The 20,753-nt window shown below is 42.4% G+C and overlaps 1 protein-coding gene across 1 annotated transcript in view; it reads right to left on the bottom strand.

The window, feature by feature from the left end:
* The window catches only part of PTPRC (protein tyrosine phosphatase receptor type C), a 244,437-nt gene that overhangs the window by 103,211 nt on the left and 120,473 nt on the right, over positions 1–20,753 (bottom strand). The window contains exons 8-12 of the mRNA XM_088474077.1: positions 20,172–20,252; positions 19,921–19,944; positions 6,316–6,558; positions 3,074–3,190; positions 110–163 (exon numbers count right to left, since the gene is read on the bottom strand). Coding sequence (XP_088330203.1) covers positions 110–163; positions 3,074–3,190; positions 6,316–6,558; positions 19,921–19,944; positions 20,172–20,252 — 519 coding nt within the window. The remainder of the gene's footprint in view (positions 1–109; positions 164–3,073; positions 3,191–6,315; positions 6,559–19,920; positions 19,945–20,171; positions 20,253–20,753) is intronic.

Here is a 20,753-nt window from a genome sequence, read left to right as displayed (position 1 = left end):
ATTATTTTCCCATAGAAATCTTTGTCTCAGTGAGTTACGGACAGGTGTATGATTTGAAAATGGGCTTTTATATTTATGGTTTTCTTGTATAAGTGTAGATACAACTTACCAGGAGTATTAGAATAGGTACTGTTCACATTGGGGTTGTCGCTGTTATCTTGTTCTGGATAAAAAAGACCAGATTGAAGTGAGTAAACGACCAGCTTTGAAAATGCACACAGGGTTTAGATTATGTCTATACAAACACAATAGATAATACATAGAATTGAATGGAACATTATTTACACCATGACTCATGATTGTGGCTTCTGCCGCCAACAGGCAGCGAAGTGAGGCCTCTGCTGGGCCACTCCATTAAGCTCTTTGGCACCCAGGGCAAGATGAAAAAAGGCACCCCTCACAACTGTGTGCACGCGCCAAAGGAGCGCGCGCCAAAAAAGTGGGCATGGACAATGAAAAATGGGGGCATGTCAACATGACACGCCACAGTTTCTTGTCACTCTGGGAACATTCCTTTCCATTCCATATGCACCTTAATGCCCCCAGTAGTTGTGCCACTTATGAAATGTCCATAGTAGTGCCCCTTATTCAATGCCCACTGTAGTAGTGCCCCTTATGCAGTGCCCCCAGTAGTAGAGCCCTTTATGCAGTGCCCCCAGTAGTATTGCTCTTTATGCATTGCCCCTAGTAGTAGTGCCCCTTATGCAATGCCCCCAGTAGTAGTGCCCCTTTAGCAGTGCCACCCAGTAGTAGTGCCCCTTATACAATGCCCCCAGTAGTAGTGCCCCTTATACAGTGCCCCCAGTAGCACCCCGTATACAGTGCCCCCAATAGTACCCCTAATGCAGTGCCCCCAGTAGTGTCCCTTATACTGTGCCTTCAGTAGTGCCCCTTATACAATGTCCTCAGTAGTGCCCCTTATACAGTGCTCCCAACAGTGCCCCTTATACAATGCCCCAATAAGTAGTGCCCCTTATACAGTGCTCCCAGTAGTAGTGCCCCTTATACAGTGCCCCCAGTAGTAGTGCCCTTTACACATAAAACACACAGACAAACAGAACACAAAACTATACTTACCCGCTCCTGCGCCCCGCCGCTCCATCCACCCCACCCACTTGGCACTATGGGAGAGACATCATGAAGTTGTGACATCTCTCCCTTCACCCATTGTGGGAGCCGGAAGCTGGAGCTCATGAATGAGCTCCAGCCCACTGCCGGGCCTGGGTGCAGCAACCAATAAGAATTTGTCTGACTCTTATTGGCTGCTAAAACAAACACACCGCTGCCAGGTAGTACACTTACTTTCAGTGAATACACTACCTCCTGGTGCCAGTGGCGGTGTGTTTGTTTTACTGTGTAATGCCACGGACCGCACTTACCTGGACGGCTGCCAAGTCAGAAAGTGCCCAGTGTACGTGTCCTGCTCGACCCACCCCCCCTAGTTACACCACTGGACAGCTGACAGTGTCAGGGTTGCTGAAGGGGTGAAGGTGACAAAAGGCAAGGCACAACAGTGGTAAGGATATTGCAAGTGGGAAGAGAGTCCTGCCTGAGTGATTAGGGAGGGGGTACACAGGTGGCAGGTGAACTGTAAAGGAGACAATGTGGTCTATCTGAGCACTCATCTGATTGGTATATAAACATATCGACAACCATAGCTGGAATCATAGGCGTATTTATAATGGGTGCAGGTTATGCAGTGCATGCGGACCCCTGGGTCCAGGGCGGCCCTGCACCATACACCCTGTACCCAAAGTATACTTACCTTGCTCCAGCAAGCAGGTCCTTCCTCCTCCGAGGCGCCATCTTCCCAGTGACATCTTCGGGAAGATGGTGTTGCGCAGTAAAAATAAAGACTATGGCACTGTGCCAAAGCCTTTGCTCTCTTGTGTGCTTGTTCCATTTAATAACACTGAGTAGATGGTCCTGCAGAGGAGGAGGGACCTGTTTCATTTGCTGGAGCAAGGTAAGATGTGGATCTGGTGGACCCACTGCTCAGAGGAGGGGGTCCGCTGTACATGTGCCCCCTCAGATGTTAATATGCCCCTGGCTGGAATTTTATCATGTGAGTGCCACTTGCTGGTATTTAATCAAGTAAGTACATCTGCTGGCTGATACATTGTCAGTGGGCACATTTTACTAGTATAACATTATGTTGGAATGAGTTATGACTGGCAAATAATAATAATATAAGCTGATATATAATCATATGTGCATCTATAGTTGCTATACAGTAATGTATGGACAGATATATGTGCAATTTTGACTGGTATATAATTAAAAGCAAGCAAACATACAGGTAGGTGTCAGTATAATCGCATTTGCATATCTACTGGTTGGTTGCACTGGGGCTGGAGTTTAAAATAAGAGGCTAAGAGGTCTATTTATTATGTTAATTATTGGGGTCCGGTGGAAGGAGACGGACAAGGGCAGAGGGATCTGAAAGGGAAGGAGGGGGCGTGCGGGAGCAAACGCAATCTGAAGATGGTGAATGCTCCCGCAGTCAAGCTCAGAAAATATTGTATTTTTGGAGCTTGATGAATTTAGTAACACGTACCAGTGTATAGGGACAGTGGACCACATCAGGAGAGAGAAGTAAGCAGGAGATATTTGTGTTATCTCCTGTGTTAACTTTATGATGAATGGCCCCAAAACTTAATTTCTCCAAAAGTAGGTGAAAATGTTCAGCCTCACTTTTTCACTCATAAAAATCTATGTGGATATTTGCAAATGAACAGCACACCTACAAGTTTGCCCAACAAATATATTTTTCTTATTTATTTATGAGCCATTATACAGTATTGTGTTTGTATGCTTTATCCAGGTGACATAATGGGACTGATCTATACATCATCCAGCTGTATACTTTGCTTTTGAAAAAAGGCCACCATCTTTACACATATAAACATATGGTCATGTACATTTATGTCACAAATGCAGAAAAGATTTTGTGTCATAATATAAACACAGAGAAAACTATGCAGATTTGTGTCTCAATCAGTTACAACAGGTTTAACTTTAAAAAGGTCATTTTTATTTTAGCTTTTCTACTACTATGGTAAATACAACTTACCAACACTAGTGCAGATAGTATTCATATCCACACTGCATTTATTGTCATTGATAGGTGTCCATACAAAAGTAACAGAGGTGTTATATGCTGTCTTGTTGAGCTTGTAACTTCCTTTTTCTGGAAAAAGCAGTTTTAAATAAGTACACAAACAGATAGGATAATGCACACACAGTTTAGGTTATGTCTATACAATCACAGAGAATAAAATTTAACATTTCTTACATACTGTGTATAAATTGCATCTGAAAAAGTATATACACTGTACAATGACACAAGGCCACTTTCGTGTAGTGTCTCTCCTAAATTTACCATATGTATACCAGTGGGAGCACTGAGTGGCTTCAAATGCAGTTGAGTGAAATATTTTGGCTGGCGGTCCTCACACTGAGCAGTATGCAATTGAGATCCTTGCTGAATCACCCCCTTTGTACGAGTTAAAAACTCGCACTCTATTACATTGTCGAGTTGTATGTTTTCCATGGGAAAACATCTGGATGTAAGTTTGGCCATTGCGAGTTGCGGGAACGCAAGAAACATCCAAGTTTGCATGTTCTTGCGGGATCGGTATGAAATACCGCCGGGCACGGCTCAAATCCCGACGCTGGATGACCGGCAGTGAAGATCCCGACAGGTAAGTATTTTCTGTATTCACTAACCTAACCCCCCTCTAACCCTAACCCTCCCTTAGAGGTGCCTAACCCTAACCTCGCCCCCGAGTGCCTAACCCTAGCCCCCCCTGTAGGTGCCTAAACCTAACCTCCACTTCCCTGTAGCCTAAACCTCAGTCTCCCGAGGGGGTGCCTAACCCTGACGCCCCCTTCCCCTGTCTTAAACCTAACCTTCCCGGGGGGGTGCCTAACCCTAACCTCCCTCCGGGGGTGCCTAACCCTAACCCCCCTTCCCCTAGCCTAAACATAACCCTCCCGGAGGGGTGCCTAACCCTAAGTCCCCCTCGGGAGCCCCTAAGCCGTCTGCCGCCCGGCTTACCTTTGATCGGTATTCTGGGCATTAGGGCTCCCGGCGTAGGTAAAATAACAGGCATCGAAATCCTGACGCATTAGACCCCTCCCGGGATTAGACGGTCGGGAAGCGGCGGTCAGCATTTCGACCGTCGGCTTCCTGACTGCATCCTGTTCTCGCACCCTATTACATTAGGTGAGTTCTAAAAAAGTGTAAGTATAGCACTATACTTGTAACATACTATAACATACCGCCCATTGTGGGTTTTTTCCCCCAAAAAAACATAACCTTTTATTTTCAGTGTGACATTTATACCTCCAATTATTTTAAATCAACATTTTTTTCCCAATCACAGTACCTTATGCTCTGTGTGCTATAATAATATTTGTAGTACATTTTTATAGGCCCATTTTAGTTATGTTTTTAAATGCAATCAGAATTTCACAAGAGAACGGGAGGAGACACACTCGATAAAATGTGCTGTCAGTGTACACAGACAATTCATTGCAGTAAATGTCATGCAGAGATGGAGAAAAGTAGACTTCTCCACCAATTAAGCTCTATCATACTGTAAGTCTCCCACTCATCGGCTGCAATCTACAGCTGATTGCAGATGGAGAGAGTGACACAGTCAGTAGCTCTCCTTCTCTTAATCAGTGTAAAAGTGGTGTGATTACAGGCAAGAAAATACATAATCTCTTGCTGATACTCTACTAATCCTGTCACTAGGCCACCAGTATGCTGGTTGAAGAGTGGAGAGCTGGAGATTGTGTCAACCAAAGCCCAGCGGAACACAAGTGGTGACCCAGAGGATGCCTCATTCCCTTCCTGGCCAGGCCCAGGAACTGGCAAGGAGTGTGGTCTAATGTAAGAGGCCTCCTTACAAAAATAAAAAAACAGACACCACACTCTCCACAGGGGGGCACCGTTGTGCCCTGCAGCCAGGGGCAGATCCAGGGTGGGGGCACGATCAGTGTCATTGCTCTCTCCCCTCCTATCAGCAGCAGGCACAGGAGACTGCTCCTGTGCACAGTGGCAGCCGCCTCCCTATACTCACGGCAACCCAGCACAGCAGTGACAGAGACTGCACACCCACCAACACACCTGCCTTTCAGCTTAGCAGCGAATTATTAACATATACGGTATATTTTAACACCTATATATATATTTTGTAGGTGCAACCCACTGATTCAAATATGTATACATCAAATGAAAATAGAAAAAGGAACCAGGTTATATTTGGGTGCAAAATTCTTTATTGGGTATGCTTTAAAACAGGTAGTATGCTTTAAAACCGTAGTATTATAATTAAAATAAGACAGCAAATTATTGCTGATAATATCAAATATTGTATGCAATCACATATATATAGCAGGGGGATTGCATGCACCCAATTACAAACTTGTTCCTTTTTCTTCTTTAGTTTGGAGCTTTACAGGTAAAGCTGCCAACTGCATCTTCTCTATGTGGGGCCATCATGAAGACATTAAAAAGACTTTGTGATTGATATTATGTCACTCATTCAGTATTTTAGACACCCCTAACCATTGGTGCAATGGATGCCAAGTGTTTTCCCTAATAGTAGTGCAGGCCCTGGATCACTCTCCTCCTACAATAAGTTGCAGTGTGCAGATTGTCACAAGAGTGTTAAGTGGAAAGGATATGAGGTGCGAATCGCATGTGACGCCCCTATGATGGTGCAGGATGAAGAATTGGTACTGAATGTCACTCAGTTAATCCGGTCACTCCAACATGGAATCGAGGAGAAACTGAAATAAAAATACCTTTACACATAACCATTGTCCAGAAAAGGGAAAGAGAGTACTCTGTTTTTTGGGGCACAAGAATCTACCTTGTATAGTAAATCGTAACTTTTAATGTTATGTCATAAAAGAATCATAGGAAACGAAAAACTTAAATTATAAATATACAATAATATACATACAATAATTGTACAACGTTATATTAAAAAAGCTAACACTTTTATCATATCAAACAGCACATCAGGGAGTGGTCAAGATCTATATAGATAGATTCAATAAGCCAAGGTACCAATAACACAAAAAGTTACTGTTATGGGTGCACCTCCATAAGGATAATATATCCCTGATACTACTACCTTGTAATTCTACCTTGATCTTAATTCATTTAGCACCAGTGCTCAGAGTATCCCCTTTTCCCTTCCCTAGTATTGCAAACATAACCATTGTCTTAAGGTAAACATAACATCACAGTAACATACTGTTAAAAGCAAAACATTAAGTAACGACATACAAACTTACTAGGTGGCACATCCAATTTAACACTGAAATGATTAAAGCAACCTCCATAATGACATATGAATGACTTTTCTGTACACAGGGGAACGCTGAAGTTATATTGTTTTAGTGTAAATTTGTATTCTGAGGTGGGAGGTGGTAGACTAGAACAATTAAGACTGTCTTCATTGACTTCATCAGGAATGTTTTTCAGCTTTAATTCTTCAGAGGCGCTATTATATGATGGTTTTTGAATCTCTATGCGACCTGTAAAGGAATAAGATAAAAAATATTAAAACAAAAGTCATTACCTGATCGAAACTATTGTAGTATTGAAAACTGATCATTGTACCTTGCTAACAATATTAGCTTAAATGTCCAAATGATTTATACAAACATTTGTGTATGTATGCATAGTTTGGGAAAGAGCTGCCCCTCGACAATTCTAAAGAAGAGAATGGAAGCCACTGGTAACCTGTTGCTCTTTGAAGAATATACAGTACCATACATATATTCCAAATGCCATGGGTCTTCAACCCATAGCCTGCCGATGGTTACTGTAGTGCAGACCGCAGTAAGTGCAGTCTGCACTACAGAGAGAAGCAATCACACTGCCACCGGCGCCGACAGCAGTGTGTTTGTTTTGACAGCCAGACAATGAGAATCAGACAGACTCTCATTGGCTGCTGCGCCCACTGCAGGAGCCGGGCTAGAGATTACTCATGAGATCCATCTTCATGACGTCTCTCCCATAATTCAGATCGGGCCAGCCCGGGAGGACGGAGGAATGGACGACGGCAGGAGTGGGAGCAGGGATTCAGATAAGTGTTTTTTTTTTCTTCAAGTGTGTATTTGTCTGCACTGCTGGGGGAACAGACTACTGCTGGGGGCACTGCATTGGGGGGGACTACTACATGGGGCACTGCTGGGGGGACCACTACTGGGGGTACTGCATTGGGGGGACTACTACTGGGGTACTGCATCAGGGGGGACCACTACTGGGGGCACTACTGGGGGGTTCTACTACTGGGGGCACTGCATCGGGGGACCTCTACTGGGGGCACTGTATAGGGGGGGACCACTACCGAGGGCACTATATAAAGGGCACTACTGGGGGCACTGCATAGGGGGTACCATTACTGAGGGCACTGCATAGGGGGGGCGCAACTGGGAGCACTATATAAGGGGCACTGCATAGGGGGGACCACTACTGAGGGCACTGTATAGGGAGGACCACTACAGGGGGCATTGTATAAGGGGCACTATATATGGGGGGACCACTACGGGGGGCACTGAATAGGGAGGACCACTACAGGGGGCACTGTATAAGGGGCATTGAATAGGGGGCATCACTACTGGGGGCCTGCTTGAAAGGGGACCACTACTGGGGGCACTGTAAAATGTGCACTACTGGGGGCCTGCATAAGAGGGGCCACTACAAGGGGCACTGTATAAGGGGCATTGCATAGGGGGCATCACTACTGGGGGCCTGCATAAGGGGGACCACAACTGGGGGCACTGTATAAGGGGCACTACTGGGGTCCTGAATAAGGGGGACCGCTAATGGGGGCAGTGCATAGGGGGGACTACTACTGGGGGCATTATATAAGGGGCACTACTGGGGGTACTGCATAGGGGGGACTACTACTAGGGGTACAGCAGGGGACTACTACTACTGGGGGCACTGTATAATGGGGATCACTACTGGGGCCACTGCATAGGGGAGACCACTACTGGAGGCACTGTATAAGGGGCACTATGGAGGGCACTGCATAAGAGGGCAGTTATGGGACATAATTAAAATTGTAGGAGGGGGCAATTATGGGTCACAATTGTGTGAGGAGGAGGCAGAGTTTAAATACAGCAGTATAGCTTAGAGGCCCCTGGCTTTGTTGATTTTTTTTATGTGGCCCACACTGCCTTAAAGGTTGAAGACCCCTGCCATATGATGAAACCTTATTCATATTTTACAAGGGGAGCAGACTTCAGAGTACTTTACTGGCTGGTTCGCCATGATACATTTCTATAGAGCAAAAAAAAACACTCAATGAGAGTGTTCCTAACTGGCAGCTCAAACCTCAATCTCTGGCTAAACCACAAATTTTGCAGAAAACGTATATAGACAGAAAACAAAGTAGATACCGAGCAGGGAATGGGATTGAAATGCCGGCAGCGCTAACCCGACGTGGAGGAAATCCCGACAACGGAGGTAAGTAATCTAACCTTCCCCTCTCCCTAACCCTAACCCTCCTTTAGGGGTGCCTAACCCTAACCATCATTCCTAGTGCCTAACCCTAACCTCCCCCCGTTAGTGCCTAAACCTAACCCCCTCTCCCCGCACCCTAAACCTAACCCTCCCGGGGGGGTCCCTAACCCTAACCTCCCCCATAGTGCCTAAACCTAACCCCCCTTCCCCAAGCCTAACCCTAACCCTCCCCAGGGGGGGTGTCTAACCTTGTCTCCCCGGGTGGTCCTTAAACCTAACCCCCCATCCCCGGCTACATCGCTACTTACCTCTGGTGCTGGATGATCGGTCCGGCATCCTGACAGGGTCCCGGCATCGGGATTAACATAGGCGTCGGTATTTCTACACCTATGTTATATCCCCTGCTGGGATTGTAGTGTCGACCGACAGCCATGCGTCCACTGGTCTCATAACTACATCCCATTGAGCAGTGGTAGACACATGTAAAACAGAGATTCTCCTTGCGAATATTTAGACACATTGGAGTCTATGTACTAATAAGAGATCTATTTACTAAGCCTTGGATAGATATAAAGTGAATGGAGATAAAGTACCAGCCAATAAGCTCCTAACTACCATGTCTCAGGCTGTGTTTGAAAAATTATAGTTAGGAGCTGGTTGGTTGGTACTTTGGGCCAAATGTAATAGGTTGTCTGTTTTGGTAAATTGCGAGTTTTGTGCTTGCACTTTTTTACAACTCTCCAATGTAATAGGGAGTCAGTTCATGTAAACATTTTTTCTGATTTATAGAAGATCGCCATTATCAAAATCGCATCCAGATGTTTTCCCATGTAATACAATCAACTTGCCCAATGTATTGGGGTGCGAGTTTCAGACTCGCAAAAAAAAGATAAAAAAAGCCCCCAAATAATAGAGCAGCTTCAGGATAGCGAGTATATCCTGAGCAGGTCACAGTAACACAGAAACATGCACATTTCCATGAGATACGTGCATGTTTCTGTGTGTACATATTATAGTCGTTTTTTTTTTTTTAAATGACGTACAGCCCCTCCCCAAAAGCAAAACCAGCCCTTGGCTTTCTAAAGCTTGTCCTGGTTCGAAAACTACAGGGGAAAAAATGTGTACGGGTCCAATGTATATTAAGGACAAGTACAGGGCTTTGCTGAGCAAGCCCTGGTTTGTGGTAACAAAATGAGTAGGGGGTCCTCTGTAATCTCCATAGCCAGCATCGGACTCTTTCTAGCGGGGTAGTAATGCCACAACTAGGGAAAACCTTTCACTTGTTTCCCTGGCCAAAGCATTACCCCTTACCACTAATCGGCCCAGACCAAAGATCCCTCGGAAGTTGGGGAACCACACAATAAAGGAGTCCCCCAATCCAGGGCACTCCAGGCTTCAGCTGATAGCCCGGGGCTATCCCCGGTACTGGTGGGCAGTTGGTGCCGGGTTGATAATGGCAAAGTGTAGTGTAAAATAGAGTTGTAAATATTGTCTTTAGCTGTGGTGCTGCACGTCCCAGCAAGACTCCCCCGCATACTGGTACTTGGAGAACCACAAGTACCAGCATGCGGGGCATTACGGGCCCGCTGGTACCTTTAGTTCCACAGTAATGAAATATACGTAAAAAAACACACCACACACACCATTTCAGTAAAGTTTAATATAACATACATGCACACTCACACTCACTATCACACATACTCACCTATTATCCCTAATGCCAACATGTCCCCTTGTCCAGTAGAATTCCATAGGGGTACCTATGTAGGAGCCGCCAGCCTATCATCGGGCGTCTCCGTTGGAGCTGCTCGCTGATTAGCTGTGTGTAGCCAGCCTGTCCATAGACTTCAATGGTGAGAAATCTCCATTGAAGTCTATGGTAGGAACCGTAACACTGTATCCAATGATGTAACCACAAGGTTCACCTCAAGTAACACAATGATACAATTTAGCAGTCCCACCATAGACTTCAATGGGGATTTCACACCATTGAAGTCTATGGAGGAGACAGGCTGACTTCACACAGCCAATTAGCAAGCAGCTCCAACAGAGATGCCCGCTGATTGGCTGGCGGCTCCTACAATGACTGGGCACACGTGGGCCCCAGTCATTTGCGCGGAGGAAAGGTATGTGTAAACACATACCTTTCCTACTGTCTGGCATGGTTTCATGAATTTTCAGTTTGTTTTTTTAACCCCATGGATGCCTACATGGAATGAAGTGGACCTGAAGTACGCATAGGAGAGGTAAGTATGGATTTTTTATTATAGGTACCCCTATGGAATTCTACTTGACAAGGGGACATGATGGCATCAGGGATACTAGGTGAGTATATGAGATGTGAGTGTTAATGTGAATGTATGTTATATTAAACTTTTACAGAAATGGTGTGTGTTGTGTTTTTGTACGAATTTCTTTGGCTGTGGAACTACCTGTACCAGCGGGCCCGTAATGCCCCGCATGCTGGTACCTGTGGTTCTCCAAGTACCAGCATGTGGGGGAGGCTTGCTGGGATGTGTACTTCCACAGCTAAAGACAATATTTACAACTCTATTTTACACTACACTTTGATATTATCAACCCGGCACCAATGGGTGCCGGGGATAGCCCCAGGCTACCAGCCGAGGCCTGGGGTGCCCTGGAGAAGGGGACCCTTTTATTGGGGGGTGTCCCCAACTCCCTAGGGATCCCAGACCTGAGCTGACTAGCAGTAATGGGTAATGCCATGGTCGGGGAAACTGGTGACAGGTTTTCCCTGGCTGTGGCATTAACCCCCTACCCCGCTAGAAAGAGTCCGGTGCTGGTTATGGAGATTACAGGGGACCTCTACTCGTTTTGTTCCTTGTTTCTCCAGATCCAGGACCAGCTTAGCAAAGCCCTTTGCTGGTTCTTAATATACAGGGATCCCTACGCATTTTGGTCCCTGTATTTTTAGAACCAGGACAGGCTTTGTAAAGGGCTGGTTATGCATTTGGGGGGGGGGCTGCATGTCTTTTTATTAAAAAACACACGCAGAAGCCATCACGGATCTCACTGATCTGTGATGGCTTCTGTATAACTCGCACCTTTTAATACTAGTCGCATTAAAAGGTGTCAGTTTACATTGTCCAAAACTTGCCTAAAATTGCATAGTGTAGTAGCCTTGAGCTGAACAGTTCACAGGCTATTACATTTGCGAATTGCAGGACAAACTCGCACTTTTTAAAAGTGCGAGTTTTCCCAAAACAGACACCCTATTACATTTGTCCCTTTATCTCCATTCACTTTATTTCCATCAAAGGCTTAGTAAGCAGCAGCTGGTGACTATATAGTAAGGTAAGTGCACCCCATAGTGAGGGGGGCCGCGGCCGCCGGTGGGGTTACTTTGAGCTGTGGAGTTATGAAGGCAGCACCACACGGGGGAAGGGGAGCACATTGTAGGATGTGGATAGGGGAAGGGGAGCAGTGTGTGGGATGTGGATAGGGGAAGGGGAGCAGTGTGTGGGATGTGGATAGGGGAAGGGGAATACTGTGTGCGATGTGGATAAAGGAAGGGGTGCACTATTTGGGATGGGGATTAGGAAGGGGAGCGCGGTGTTGGATGTGGTTAGGGGAAGGGGAGCAGTGTGTGGGATGTGGATAGGGGAAGGGGAGCAGTGTGAGGGATGTGGATAGGGGAAGGGGAGCAGTGTGTGGGATGGGGATAGGGGAAGGGGAGCAGTGTGTGGGATGTGGATAAGGGAAGGGGAGCAGTGTGTGGGATGTGGATGGGGGAAGGGGAGCAGTGTGTGGGATGTGGATAGGGGAAGGGTAGCAGTGTGTGGGATGTGGATAGGGGAGGGGAGCAGTGTGTGGGATGTGGATGGGGGCAGGGGATCAGTGGGTGGGATGTAGATAAGTGAAGGGGGCGCTGTGTGGGATGTGGATGGGGAAAAGGGGGTGCTTCAATGTGCATCTATCTTTTTCTATGTATTTTATTTGAATATGGCTTTTTCAGTGTATGTTATGTGAATCATGGGTTCCATAGCCTAACATATATAACCTAGTGTTGCCCTTTTGGCGGGGTCCTGCAAAAACAACATGACAGGTGAAAAATAGCAGTGCAGTGATCACCGCCGGTGAATAGATGCCGTGCTCATGCAAACGGCATCTATTCACCGAGAGAGGAGAGCTTGGGGGCAGCCTGGCATGTCAATAAGTGCTGGGTCACGCCCCCAAGAGTGATGAAAAGGGGGCAGGTATTGAACACTACATAACCTTGAAAACTAAGTAAACTTTACCATATATATGTATATATAGTAAATTGTAATCTGCATATAACGGAGGAGGGGGGTCCCATGAGTTCTTAATTTGTCTCTGTCTGTCTTTCTGACTCAGTTATGGAAGATGGTGGGTCTACACTTGTAACATTCTTAGATATCTGTCCATTTTCCATGGGCCTGGCCTAGCGGTAAGGCATACATGTATTTAATTTATAAAAAGCCACAGTGGGGCCTCCCCTGGCTTAAATAGTTTTTAAAAAATGCTCCTGGCCTTGCTTAAGATATAAAAAATGAAAAAGCCCAGGCATTGCTTATTTATTAAAAAAATACACAGGTCTTGCTTTATTAGTAAAATAAAAAGCCACAGGCAACAATTAAAGGTTCATATTAATAAAAAAAAAATTATTTCATTCTGTACGCAGTTTTAGAGAAATGAACCAGTTGATGTATGTATATAAGATTTCTATCATGCTTTTATAGATCTTTTCTTTTTTTGGGGGGGGGGGGAGGGGGGGTGTTTTTCAATTTTCCCTGGGAACCAAATACCCTAGTTACTCCTCTGAAATAGACACCTAAGCCTTGGAGAGATATAAAGTGGATGGGAATAAAGTACCAACCAATCAACTCCTAATTGACACTTTATAGACTGAAAAAAAATAGTTAGGAGCTGATTGGTTGGTACTTTATCTCCATCTACTTTGTCTCTCTCCAAGGCTTAGTACATAGACCCCATTGTTACTATAATGTTTCTTAAGGTAAAAACCAAAATGGTAGGGTTCTTTTGAAAAAGTGGATATCTTCAGGCCACTGAAATGATGTATGTCAACAAAGAAAAAACAACATTGTGTAGGGTGTGGTATGACTAGTCGACATTCAGAATGTGGACACCAGAATGTTATCAGGTTCTGAATGTTGACAGTGAGAATGTAAACAATAGGTTGACGACCAATATGTCGACGTATTCTAAACCTAAGCATAAATCTAAACCTAAGCCAAAGACCTAACCAGATCTTAGATAATGGATGAGTGGAATGCGCTTGTAGTGTAAAGCAGCTCAATATTGTTAATGGTTTATAAGAATGGGAATGAACGCTGTGTAGATAAATTAAGCATAATAAACATATAACATAAAAATTAACATTGATGTTTATAGTCTTTTTGACTGATTTGGGAGGAAGGTCAGAGCCCGGTCCGGATGATGGTCCACCAATACCCGTGCTACCTGTCCCTACCTTACCGCCGATCTTCTTTGGAGTTACCTCTGTCGGGGACTTCCCTCTGCTTCTCTGGCGGGGACTTGTTGCGGGCAGTCGGCTGTGCCGTGCCATGGGTTGATGACGTCTAGCGCCCGGCGCCGGATGTTGTACTCGGGTGCTGTTAGGCGCTGTCAGAATTGACTATACTTCTTCCTCCTTCCTCCTTGCTTCTACGCGTTTCAGACCATCTAGGTCCTTTCTCAAGAATGGGAGAGACAACTCCCACAGCTCTTTAATTAGGCAAAACTTTATTGGTAATTGATTTAAAAACTGGATGTTATTACCGGATGTGCCTCAGGTTTTGGCGCCAAGCACATGTTCCTGGGCCAAATAAATAAGTAAAAAAGTTCTTTTGAGAATTTTTAAAAAAATTATTTCAAAATGTTAAAAACATTTATTATGCTTAAAAATATGTGTATTTATTAAACTATGCATGTTATAAAAAGGATTTGAGTTCTATGTCTATGTTTAGACCATTTGGTTCCAATGTATTTAAAAGAAAGATCCATTTTGTTTCTGTTCTCTTCAAGAGATTTACCACATCTTCTCCTCTCCAATGGGGTAGTATCTTCTGTATTACCAAAAATTTCAACCTCTTGGGGTCTCTGTTATGATGGTTCAGAAAATGGCCTGATAGGCTGTGAGTGATAAGGCCCCTTCTTATGTTGTAGATATGTTCTGATATCCTTACTTTCAGTTTAAGTTTTGTTTGTCCTACGTACTGAATCACACAGGGGCACTGGAGTAAGTAGATGACTCCTTCGCTTTCACATGATATTGTTTCTTTTATCTTGTACTCTTTTTTAGATATTGAAGATGCAAAATTCTGTGTTGGTTTTGTGCTTGAATTTTGGTTCTTACAACCCATGCATCTGGTACAGAAGTGGAAACCTTTTTTCCCTATATTTCCTGCTGTTTCGGATTTTGGTAGGAAACTTTGTGTCAAATGGTGTTTTAAATTTTTCGCTTTTTTGTATATTATGCGTGATTTCTTTGTTATTATTGTTTTAATGTCATTATCCAGGGACAGTATATTCCAGTGCTTCTGGAGAATGTTTTCTATTATTGCATGGTTTCCATTAAATTGGGTGATAAAGGAAATTGGTCCGTGGTCTTCTTTGTTCTTTTGTTTATATGTAATTAGTTCTCTTCTTTCTAATTTAGATATTTTTTCTATTTCCTGTTGGAGAAAGCTCTCTTTATATCCTTTTTGTATGAATCTTTCTTTCATCTCTGTAGTCTGATGTTGGTAAGAGGAAATCTCGGTACAATTCCTTTATATACATCTGAATTGTCCTCCTGGAATGTTATGAATCCATTTCCTATGATGGTTGCTTTGGATTGGTAGGATGTTATTCCCATTAACTTCTTTTATGTGATTACGAGTGTGAATTTGTTTATCTATGTCTTTAATAAAAATGTCCAAATCCAAATAAATGACTAAATCTTTACTTTGTGTAGTTGTAAACTCCAGATTATATTTATTGTTTCCCATATGTAGAATGAATTGCTGTAATTCCTCATTCGAACCATTCCAAATAAAAAACAAGTCGTCTATATACCTACGCCAACATATCAATTTATCTAAAAAGGGGTTATTTGTCCATATGTTGTTGTCTTCCCAGTACGCTACAAATAGGTTAGTGTCACTGGGTGCGAATGAAGTCCCCATGGTGGTTCCCTTGATTTGTAAAAAGAATTCATCGCTGTACCAAAAATAATTGTGCGTAAGAATAAAATCGATGTTTTCCATTATAAAATTGATTTGTCTGTTTGGGATGTTTGTCTGTGTGTAAAGATAAAATCTTGTTGCCTCACATCCATCTTGGTGATTAATTACCATATATAAGGATTAATATCACTTGTGCAGAGTAGATAAGTGTCTTTCCATTCGATTGTTTCTAATACTTGAAGAATGTTTGTTGTATCTTTTAAATAACTCCTTTGTTTGCATACTAGTTCATGTAAGTAGGAGTCTACATATCTTGACAGGTTTGCCATCAGGGACCCTATACCTGACACAATGGGTCTTCCAGGTGGGTTCTCCAATCTCTTATGGATTTTAGGTAAGTGATAGAAGGTTGGAATACGTGGATGTTCTGCATAAATGTATTTGTATTCTTTCTTTGTCAGGATTCCCATTTTTAAACCTTCCTCAAGATGCTCTGATTGAAGAGGAAATATCAAAACTTCCAGAAAAATCAAAAATCCCATTCAATTTAACAGTGAAAGAAAAACAAAGCTTGAAAGAATTAAAAAATGACAAAACTATCATAATCAAAGCCGCAGATAAAGGCGGCGGCATCGTAATAATGAATGTGGAAGACTATAAAAAAGAAGCGTAATAATGAATGTGGAAGATTATAAAAAATAAGATTATAAAAAAGAAGATTATAAGTTTCTGTATCCTCTCAGATACAGAAACTTATAGCAGACTAGCGAATGATCCTACCAACAAATTTAACAGACAATTACAAGAGCATCTTGAGGAAGGTTTAAAAATGGGACTCCTGACGAAGAAAGAATACGAATACATTTATGCAGAACATCCATGTATTCCAACCTTCTATCACTTACCTAAAATCCATAAGAGATTGGAGAACCCACCTGGAAGACCCAACGTGTCAGGTATAGGGTCCCTGACGGCAAACCTGTCAAAATATGTAGACTCCTACTTACAAGAACTAGTATGCAAACAAAGGAGTTATTTAAAAGATACAACAAACATTCTTCAAGGATTAGAAACAATCGAATGGAAAGACACTTATCTACTCTGCACAAGCGATATTAAATCCTTATATATGGTAATTAATCACCAAGATGGATGTGAGGCAACAAGATTTTATCTTTCCACACAGACAAATATCCCAAACAGACAAAACAATTTTATAATGGAAAACATCGATTTTATTCTTACGCACAATTATTTTTGGTACAGCGATGAATTCTTTTTACAAATTAAGGGAACCGCCATGGGGACTTCATTCGCACCCAGTGACACTAACCTATTTGTAGCGTACTGGGAAGACAACAACATATGGACAAATAACCCCTTTTTAGATAAATTGATATGTTGGCGTATAGACGACTTGTTTTTTATTTGGAATGGTTCGAATGAGGAATTATAACAATTCATTCTACATATGGGAAACAATAAATATAATCCAGAGTTTACAACTACACAAAGTAAAGATTTAGTCATTTATTTGGATATTTTTATTAAAGACATAGATAAACAAATTCACACTCGCAATCACATAAAAGAAGTTAACGGGAATAACATCCTACCAATCCAAAGCAACCATCATAGGAAATGGATTCATAACATTCCAGGAGGACAATTCAGATGTATAAAATGGAATTGTACCGAGATTTCCTCTTACCAACATCAGACTATAGAGATGAAAGAAAGATTCGTACAAAAAGGATATAAAGAGAGCTTTCTCCAACAGGAAATAGAAAAAATATCTAAATTAGAAAGAAGAGAACTAATTACATATAAACAAAAGAACAAAGAAGACCACAGACCAATTTCCTTTATCACCCAATTTAATGGAAACCATGCAATAATAGAAAACATTCTCCAGAAGCACTGGAATATACTGTCCCTGGATAAGGACATTAAAACAATAATAACAAAGAAATCACGCATAATATACAAAAAAAGCGAAAAATTTAAAACACCATTTGACACAAAGTTTCCTACCAAAATCCGAAATGGCAGGAAATATAGGGAAAAAAGGTTTCCACTTCTGTACCAGATGCATGGGTTGTAAGAACCAAAATTCAAGCACAAAACCAACACAGAATTTTGCATCTTCAATAACCAAAAAAGAGTACAAGATAAAAGAAACGATATCATGTGAAAGCGAAGGAGTCATCTACTTACTCCAGTGCCCCTGTGGGATTCAGTACGTAGGACATACAAAACTTAAACTGAAAGTAAGGATATCAGAACATATTTACAACATAAGAAGGGGCCTTATCACTCACAGCCTATCAGCCCATTTTCTGAACCATCATAACAGAGACCCCAAGGGGTTGAAATTTTTGGGAATACAGAAGATACTACCCCATTGGAGAGGAGAAGATGTGGTAAATCTCTTGAAAAGATCAGAAACAAAATGGATCTTTCTTTTAAATACATTGGAACCAAATGGTCTAAACATAGACATAGAACTCAAATCCTTTTTATAACACACATAGTTTAATAAATACACATATTTTTAAGCATAATAAATGTTTTTAACATTTTGAAATAATTTTTTTAAAAATTCTCAAAAGAACTTTTTTACTTATTTATTTGGCCCAGGAACATGTGCTTGGCGCCAAAACCTGAGGCACATCCGGTAATAACATCCAGTTTTTAAATCAATTACCAATAAAGTTTTGCCTATTTAAAGAGCTGTGGGAGTTGTCTCTCCCATTCTTGAGAAAGGACCTAGATGGTTTGAAATGCGTAGAAGCAAGGAGGAAGGAGGAAGCAGCATAGTCAATTCTGACAGCGCCTAACAGCACCCGAGTACAACATCCGGCGCCGGGCGCTAGACGTCATCAACCCGTGCCGCGGCACAGCCGACTGCCCGCAACAAGTCCCCGCCAGAGAAGCAGAGGGAAGTCCTCGACGGAGGTAACTCCAAAGAAGATCGGCGGTAAGGTAGGGACAGGTAGCACGGGCATAGGCGGACCATCATCCGGACCGGGCTCTTACCTTCCTCCCAAATCAGTCAAAAAGACTATAAACATCAATGTTAAATTAAGCATAATAAACATATAACATAAAAATTATCTACACAGCCCTGACCAGATCTGATGGTCCCCCACAGAGGAACGGGACTGTCAGATCTGGAAGAAACCTTTAAGTACATATGTACCAACTTTGAAGTGTGTGTTGGGGTAGGCACATCTCTTCATGTTCCATTTTTTCACACTGCATGATGGTGAGCACTACTATACGATAGAACACACACTTGTGACTAGATTACCCAATAAAGATACCTTGATAAGAGGTTACCATAGCACTATAACGTGAGTACCGTACGAACACTTCATATATTTTGGATTTAAGGGGAAGAAGTCAAGTTTCATTAGTAAATATGAAGAACTTGTCATGATCTACTACACCATTTTATTTTTTTATCTCCTTCTTCTTTTTCATTGCTAACAAGAATCCACATAAGGAGAACTTTAACATCACTCATCACATTGGATATTTTCCGTTTCTACAGAGGACTTCCATCCTTAATTTGGTACCATCACATCATTCTTTTGGAGTGCGCAGAGGTTGTATATTTAATCGAGTTAGCAATCTCACTCAAGTTTTTCAGTATAAATAGAGAAATCTCTCCCGAGTTTGTCTTTAGTAAATTTGCAAGTTAAAAAAAAAGCCTAAACTCACCCGAGATTGCAATCTCGAGCAAACTCGATTCTTAGTAAATTTACCCCTAGGTCTTTTTATTCTGTGCACTTTGCATACATAAATACAATATGCATAATCTAAGGCTGGGTACACACTAGACTATGTGTACCCAGCCTGAGATTTGCAGGGATGGGATCCAATCATATACACTTGCCAATGTGGGCAGCATTGGAGCGATGGCGGGGGCCATGCTGCATTCGGCAGCATGGCCCTCGCTCACGCCATCCCCCATCGGACCTGCATTTAGGGCCGACAGGGGAGCGCGCATCGTCAGCAACGTAGTGGTTACCCACGAGATGATTTGAACGATTTGTCGTTCTGATGCATCGGAATCAGCCAGATCGGTCAAAAAATTGTCTAGTGTGTTACCCGGCACTAGATTAGGGCACAGGAATTATATATTTTATTTTTACTATCTTGCATTCTGATACAAATTCATAGTAAAATACAGTTTCTTAGCTTGTATAACAACAATCAGACAGATCAAAGATACATAGATATACTTACTGCAATCGATGCTGCTTTCATTAGCTACAGCAAATAGAAAATGACAGAATACAGTAATTAATATAAATTAGAGCAATGCATACAGACCAGTTAATTAATCGCTAGAAATAAATATGCATTTCAGGCTTCTTATGTATAAAATATATATTTACAGTAAATGTATTAAATAATTATAGAGAAAACATTTTTATTGTGTGGTATTTGCATGAAAGCCAAGCTATGGTTGCAGTGGATGTGGGTCTGCTTGTCACCACCTTTGGTGGAAGAGGAGACAGCTGTAGTTGATTCTGAGGTTGGTGATGTGGATTGGTGGGAGTAAGAGCTGGAAGAACCTGAAATGAAGGAAATAGACAGAAGTATGCACATAATTATTTCAGGCTTAATAATATAGATAAAAGCATAATACTAAATAGAGCATGCTCTACCTAGAATGCCCTATTTGAGAAGTCTTTATGTATAGTTGCAAGCTCAAACAACCCTAGGGTATATTTACTAAGTGACGGCTTTTGTAACCATTGCTTGTCAGCAGTTCTGGCTGTGGGATTTATAAAGGCAGGTGTGTTTTGCATATAATATAACCGTTTTAAATCTAGAACTGCTGATAAGTGGTGGCTTTTAAAGCCGCTGTTAGTAAATATGCCCCCCTGTATTTTTATATAATTATTTAGTTGTGACTAGTTTGCCTTTAAGTAGGAATAAAAAATAACATTTGTGAGCTCATTCTGTTCAAGAGAGAGCAGAGAAAACATCATGCACTCTATGCAAACACAGAGATAGTATTTTAAAATTGGGCAGCTTCCTTCTTTAATTTTCTCTGAAGCAGTAACATAGAG

Source organism: Taudactylus pleione, unplaced genomic scaffold, assembly GCF_031769625.1.
Source record: "Taudactylus pleione unplaced genomic scaffold, aTauple2 ptg000146l, whole genome shotgun sequence".
Lineage (NCBI taxonomy): Eukaryota > Metazoa > Chordata > Amphibia > Anura > Myobatrachidae > Taudactylus > Taudactylus pleione.
The sequence above is the reverse complement of the archived record's forward strand: the minus strand, read 5'-3'. Positions and strand labels throughout refer to the sequence as shown.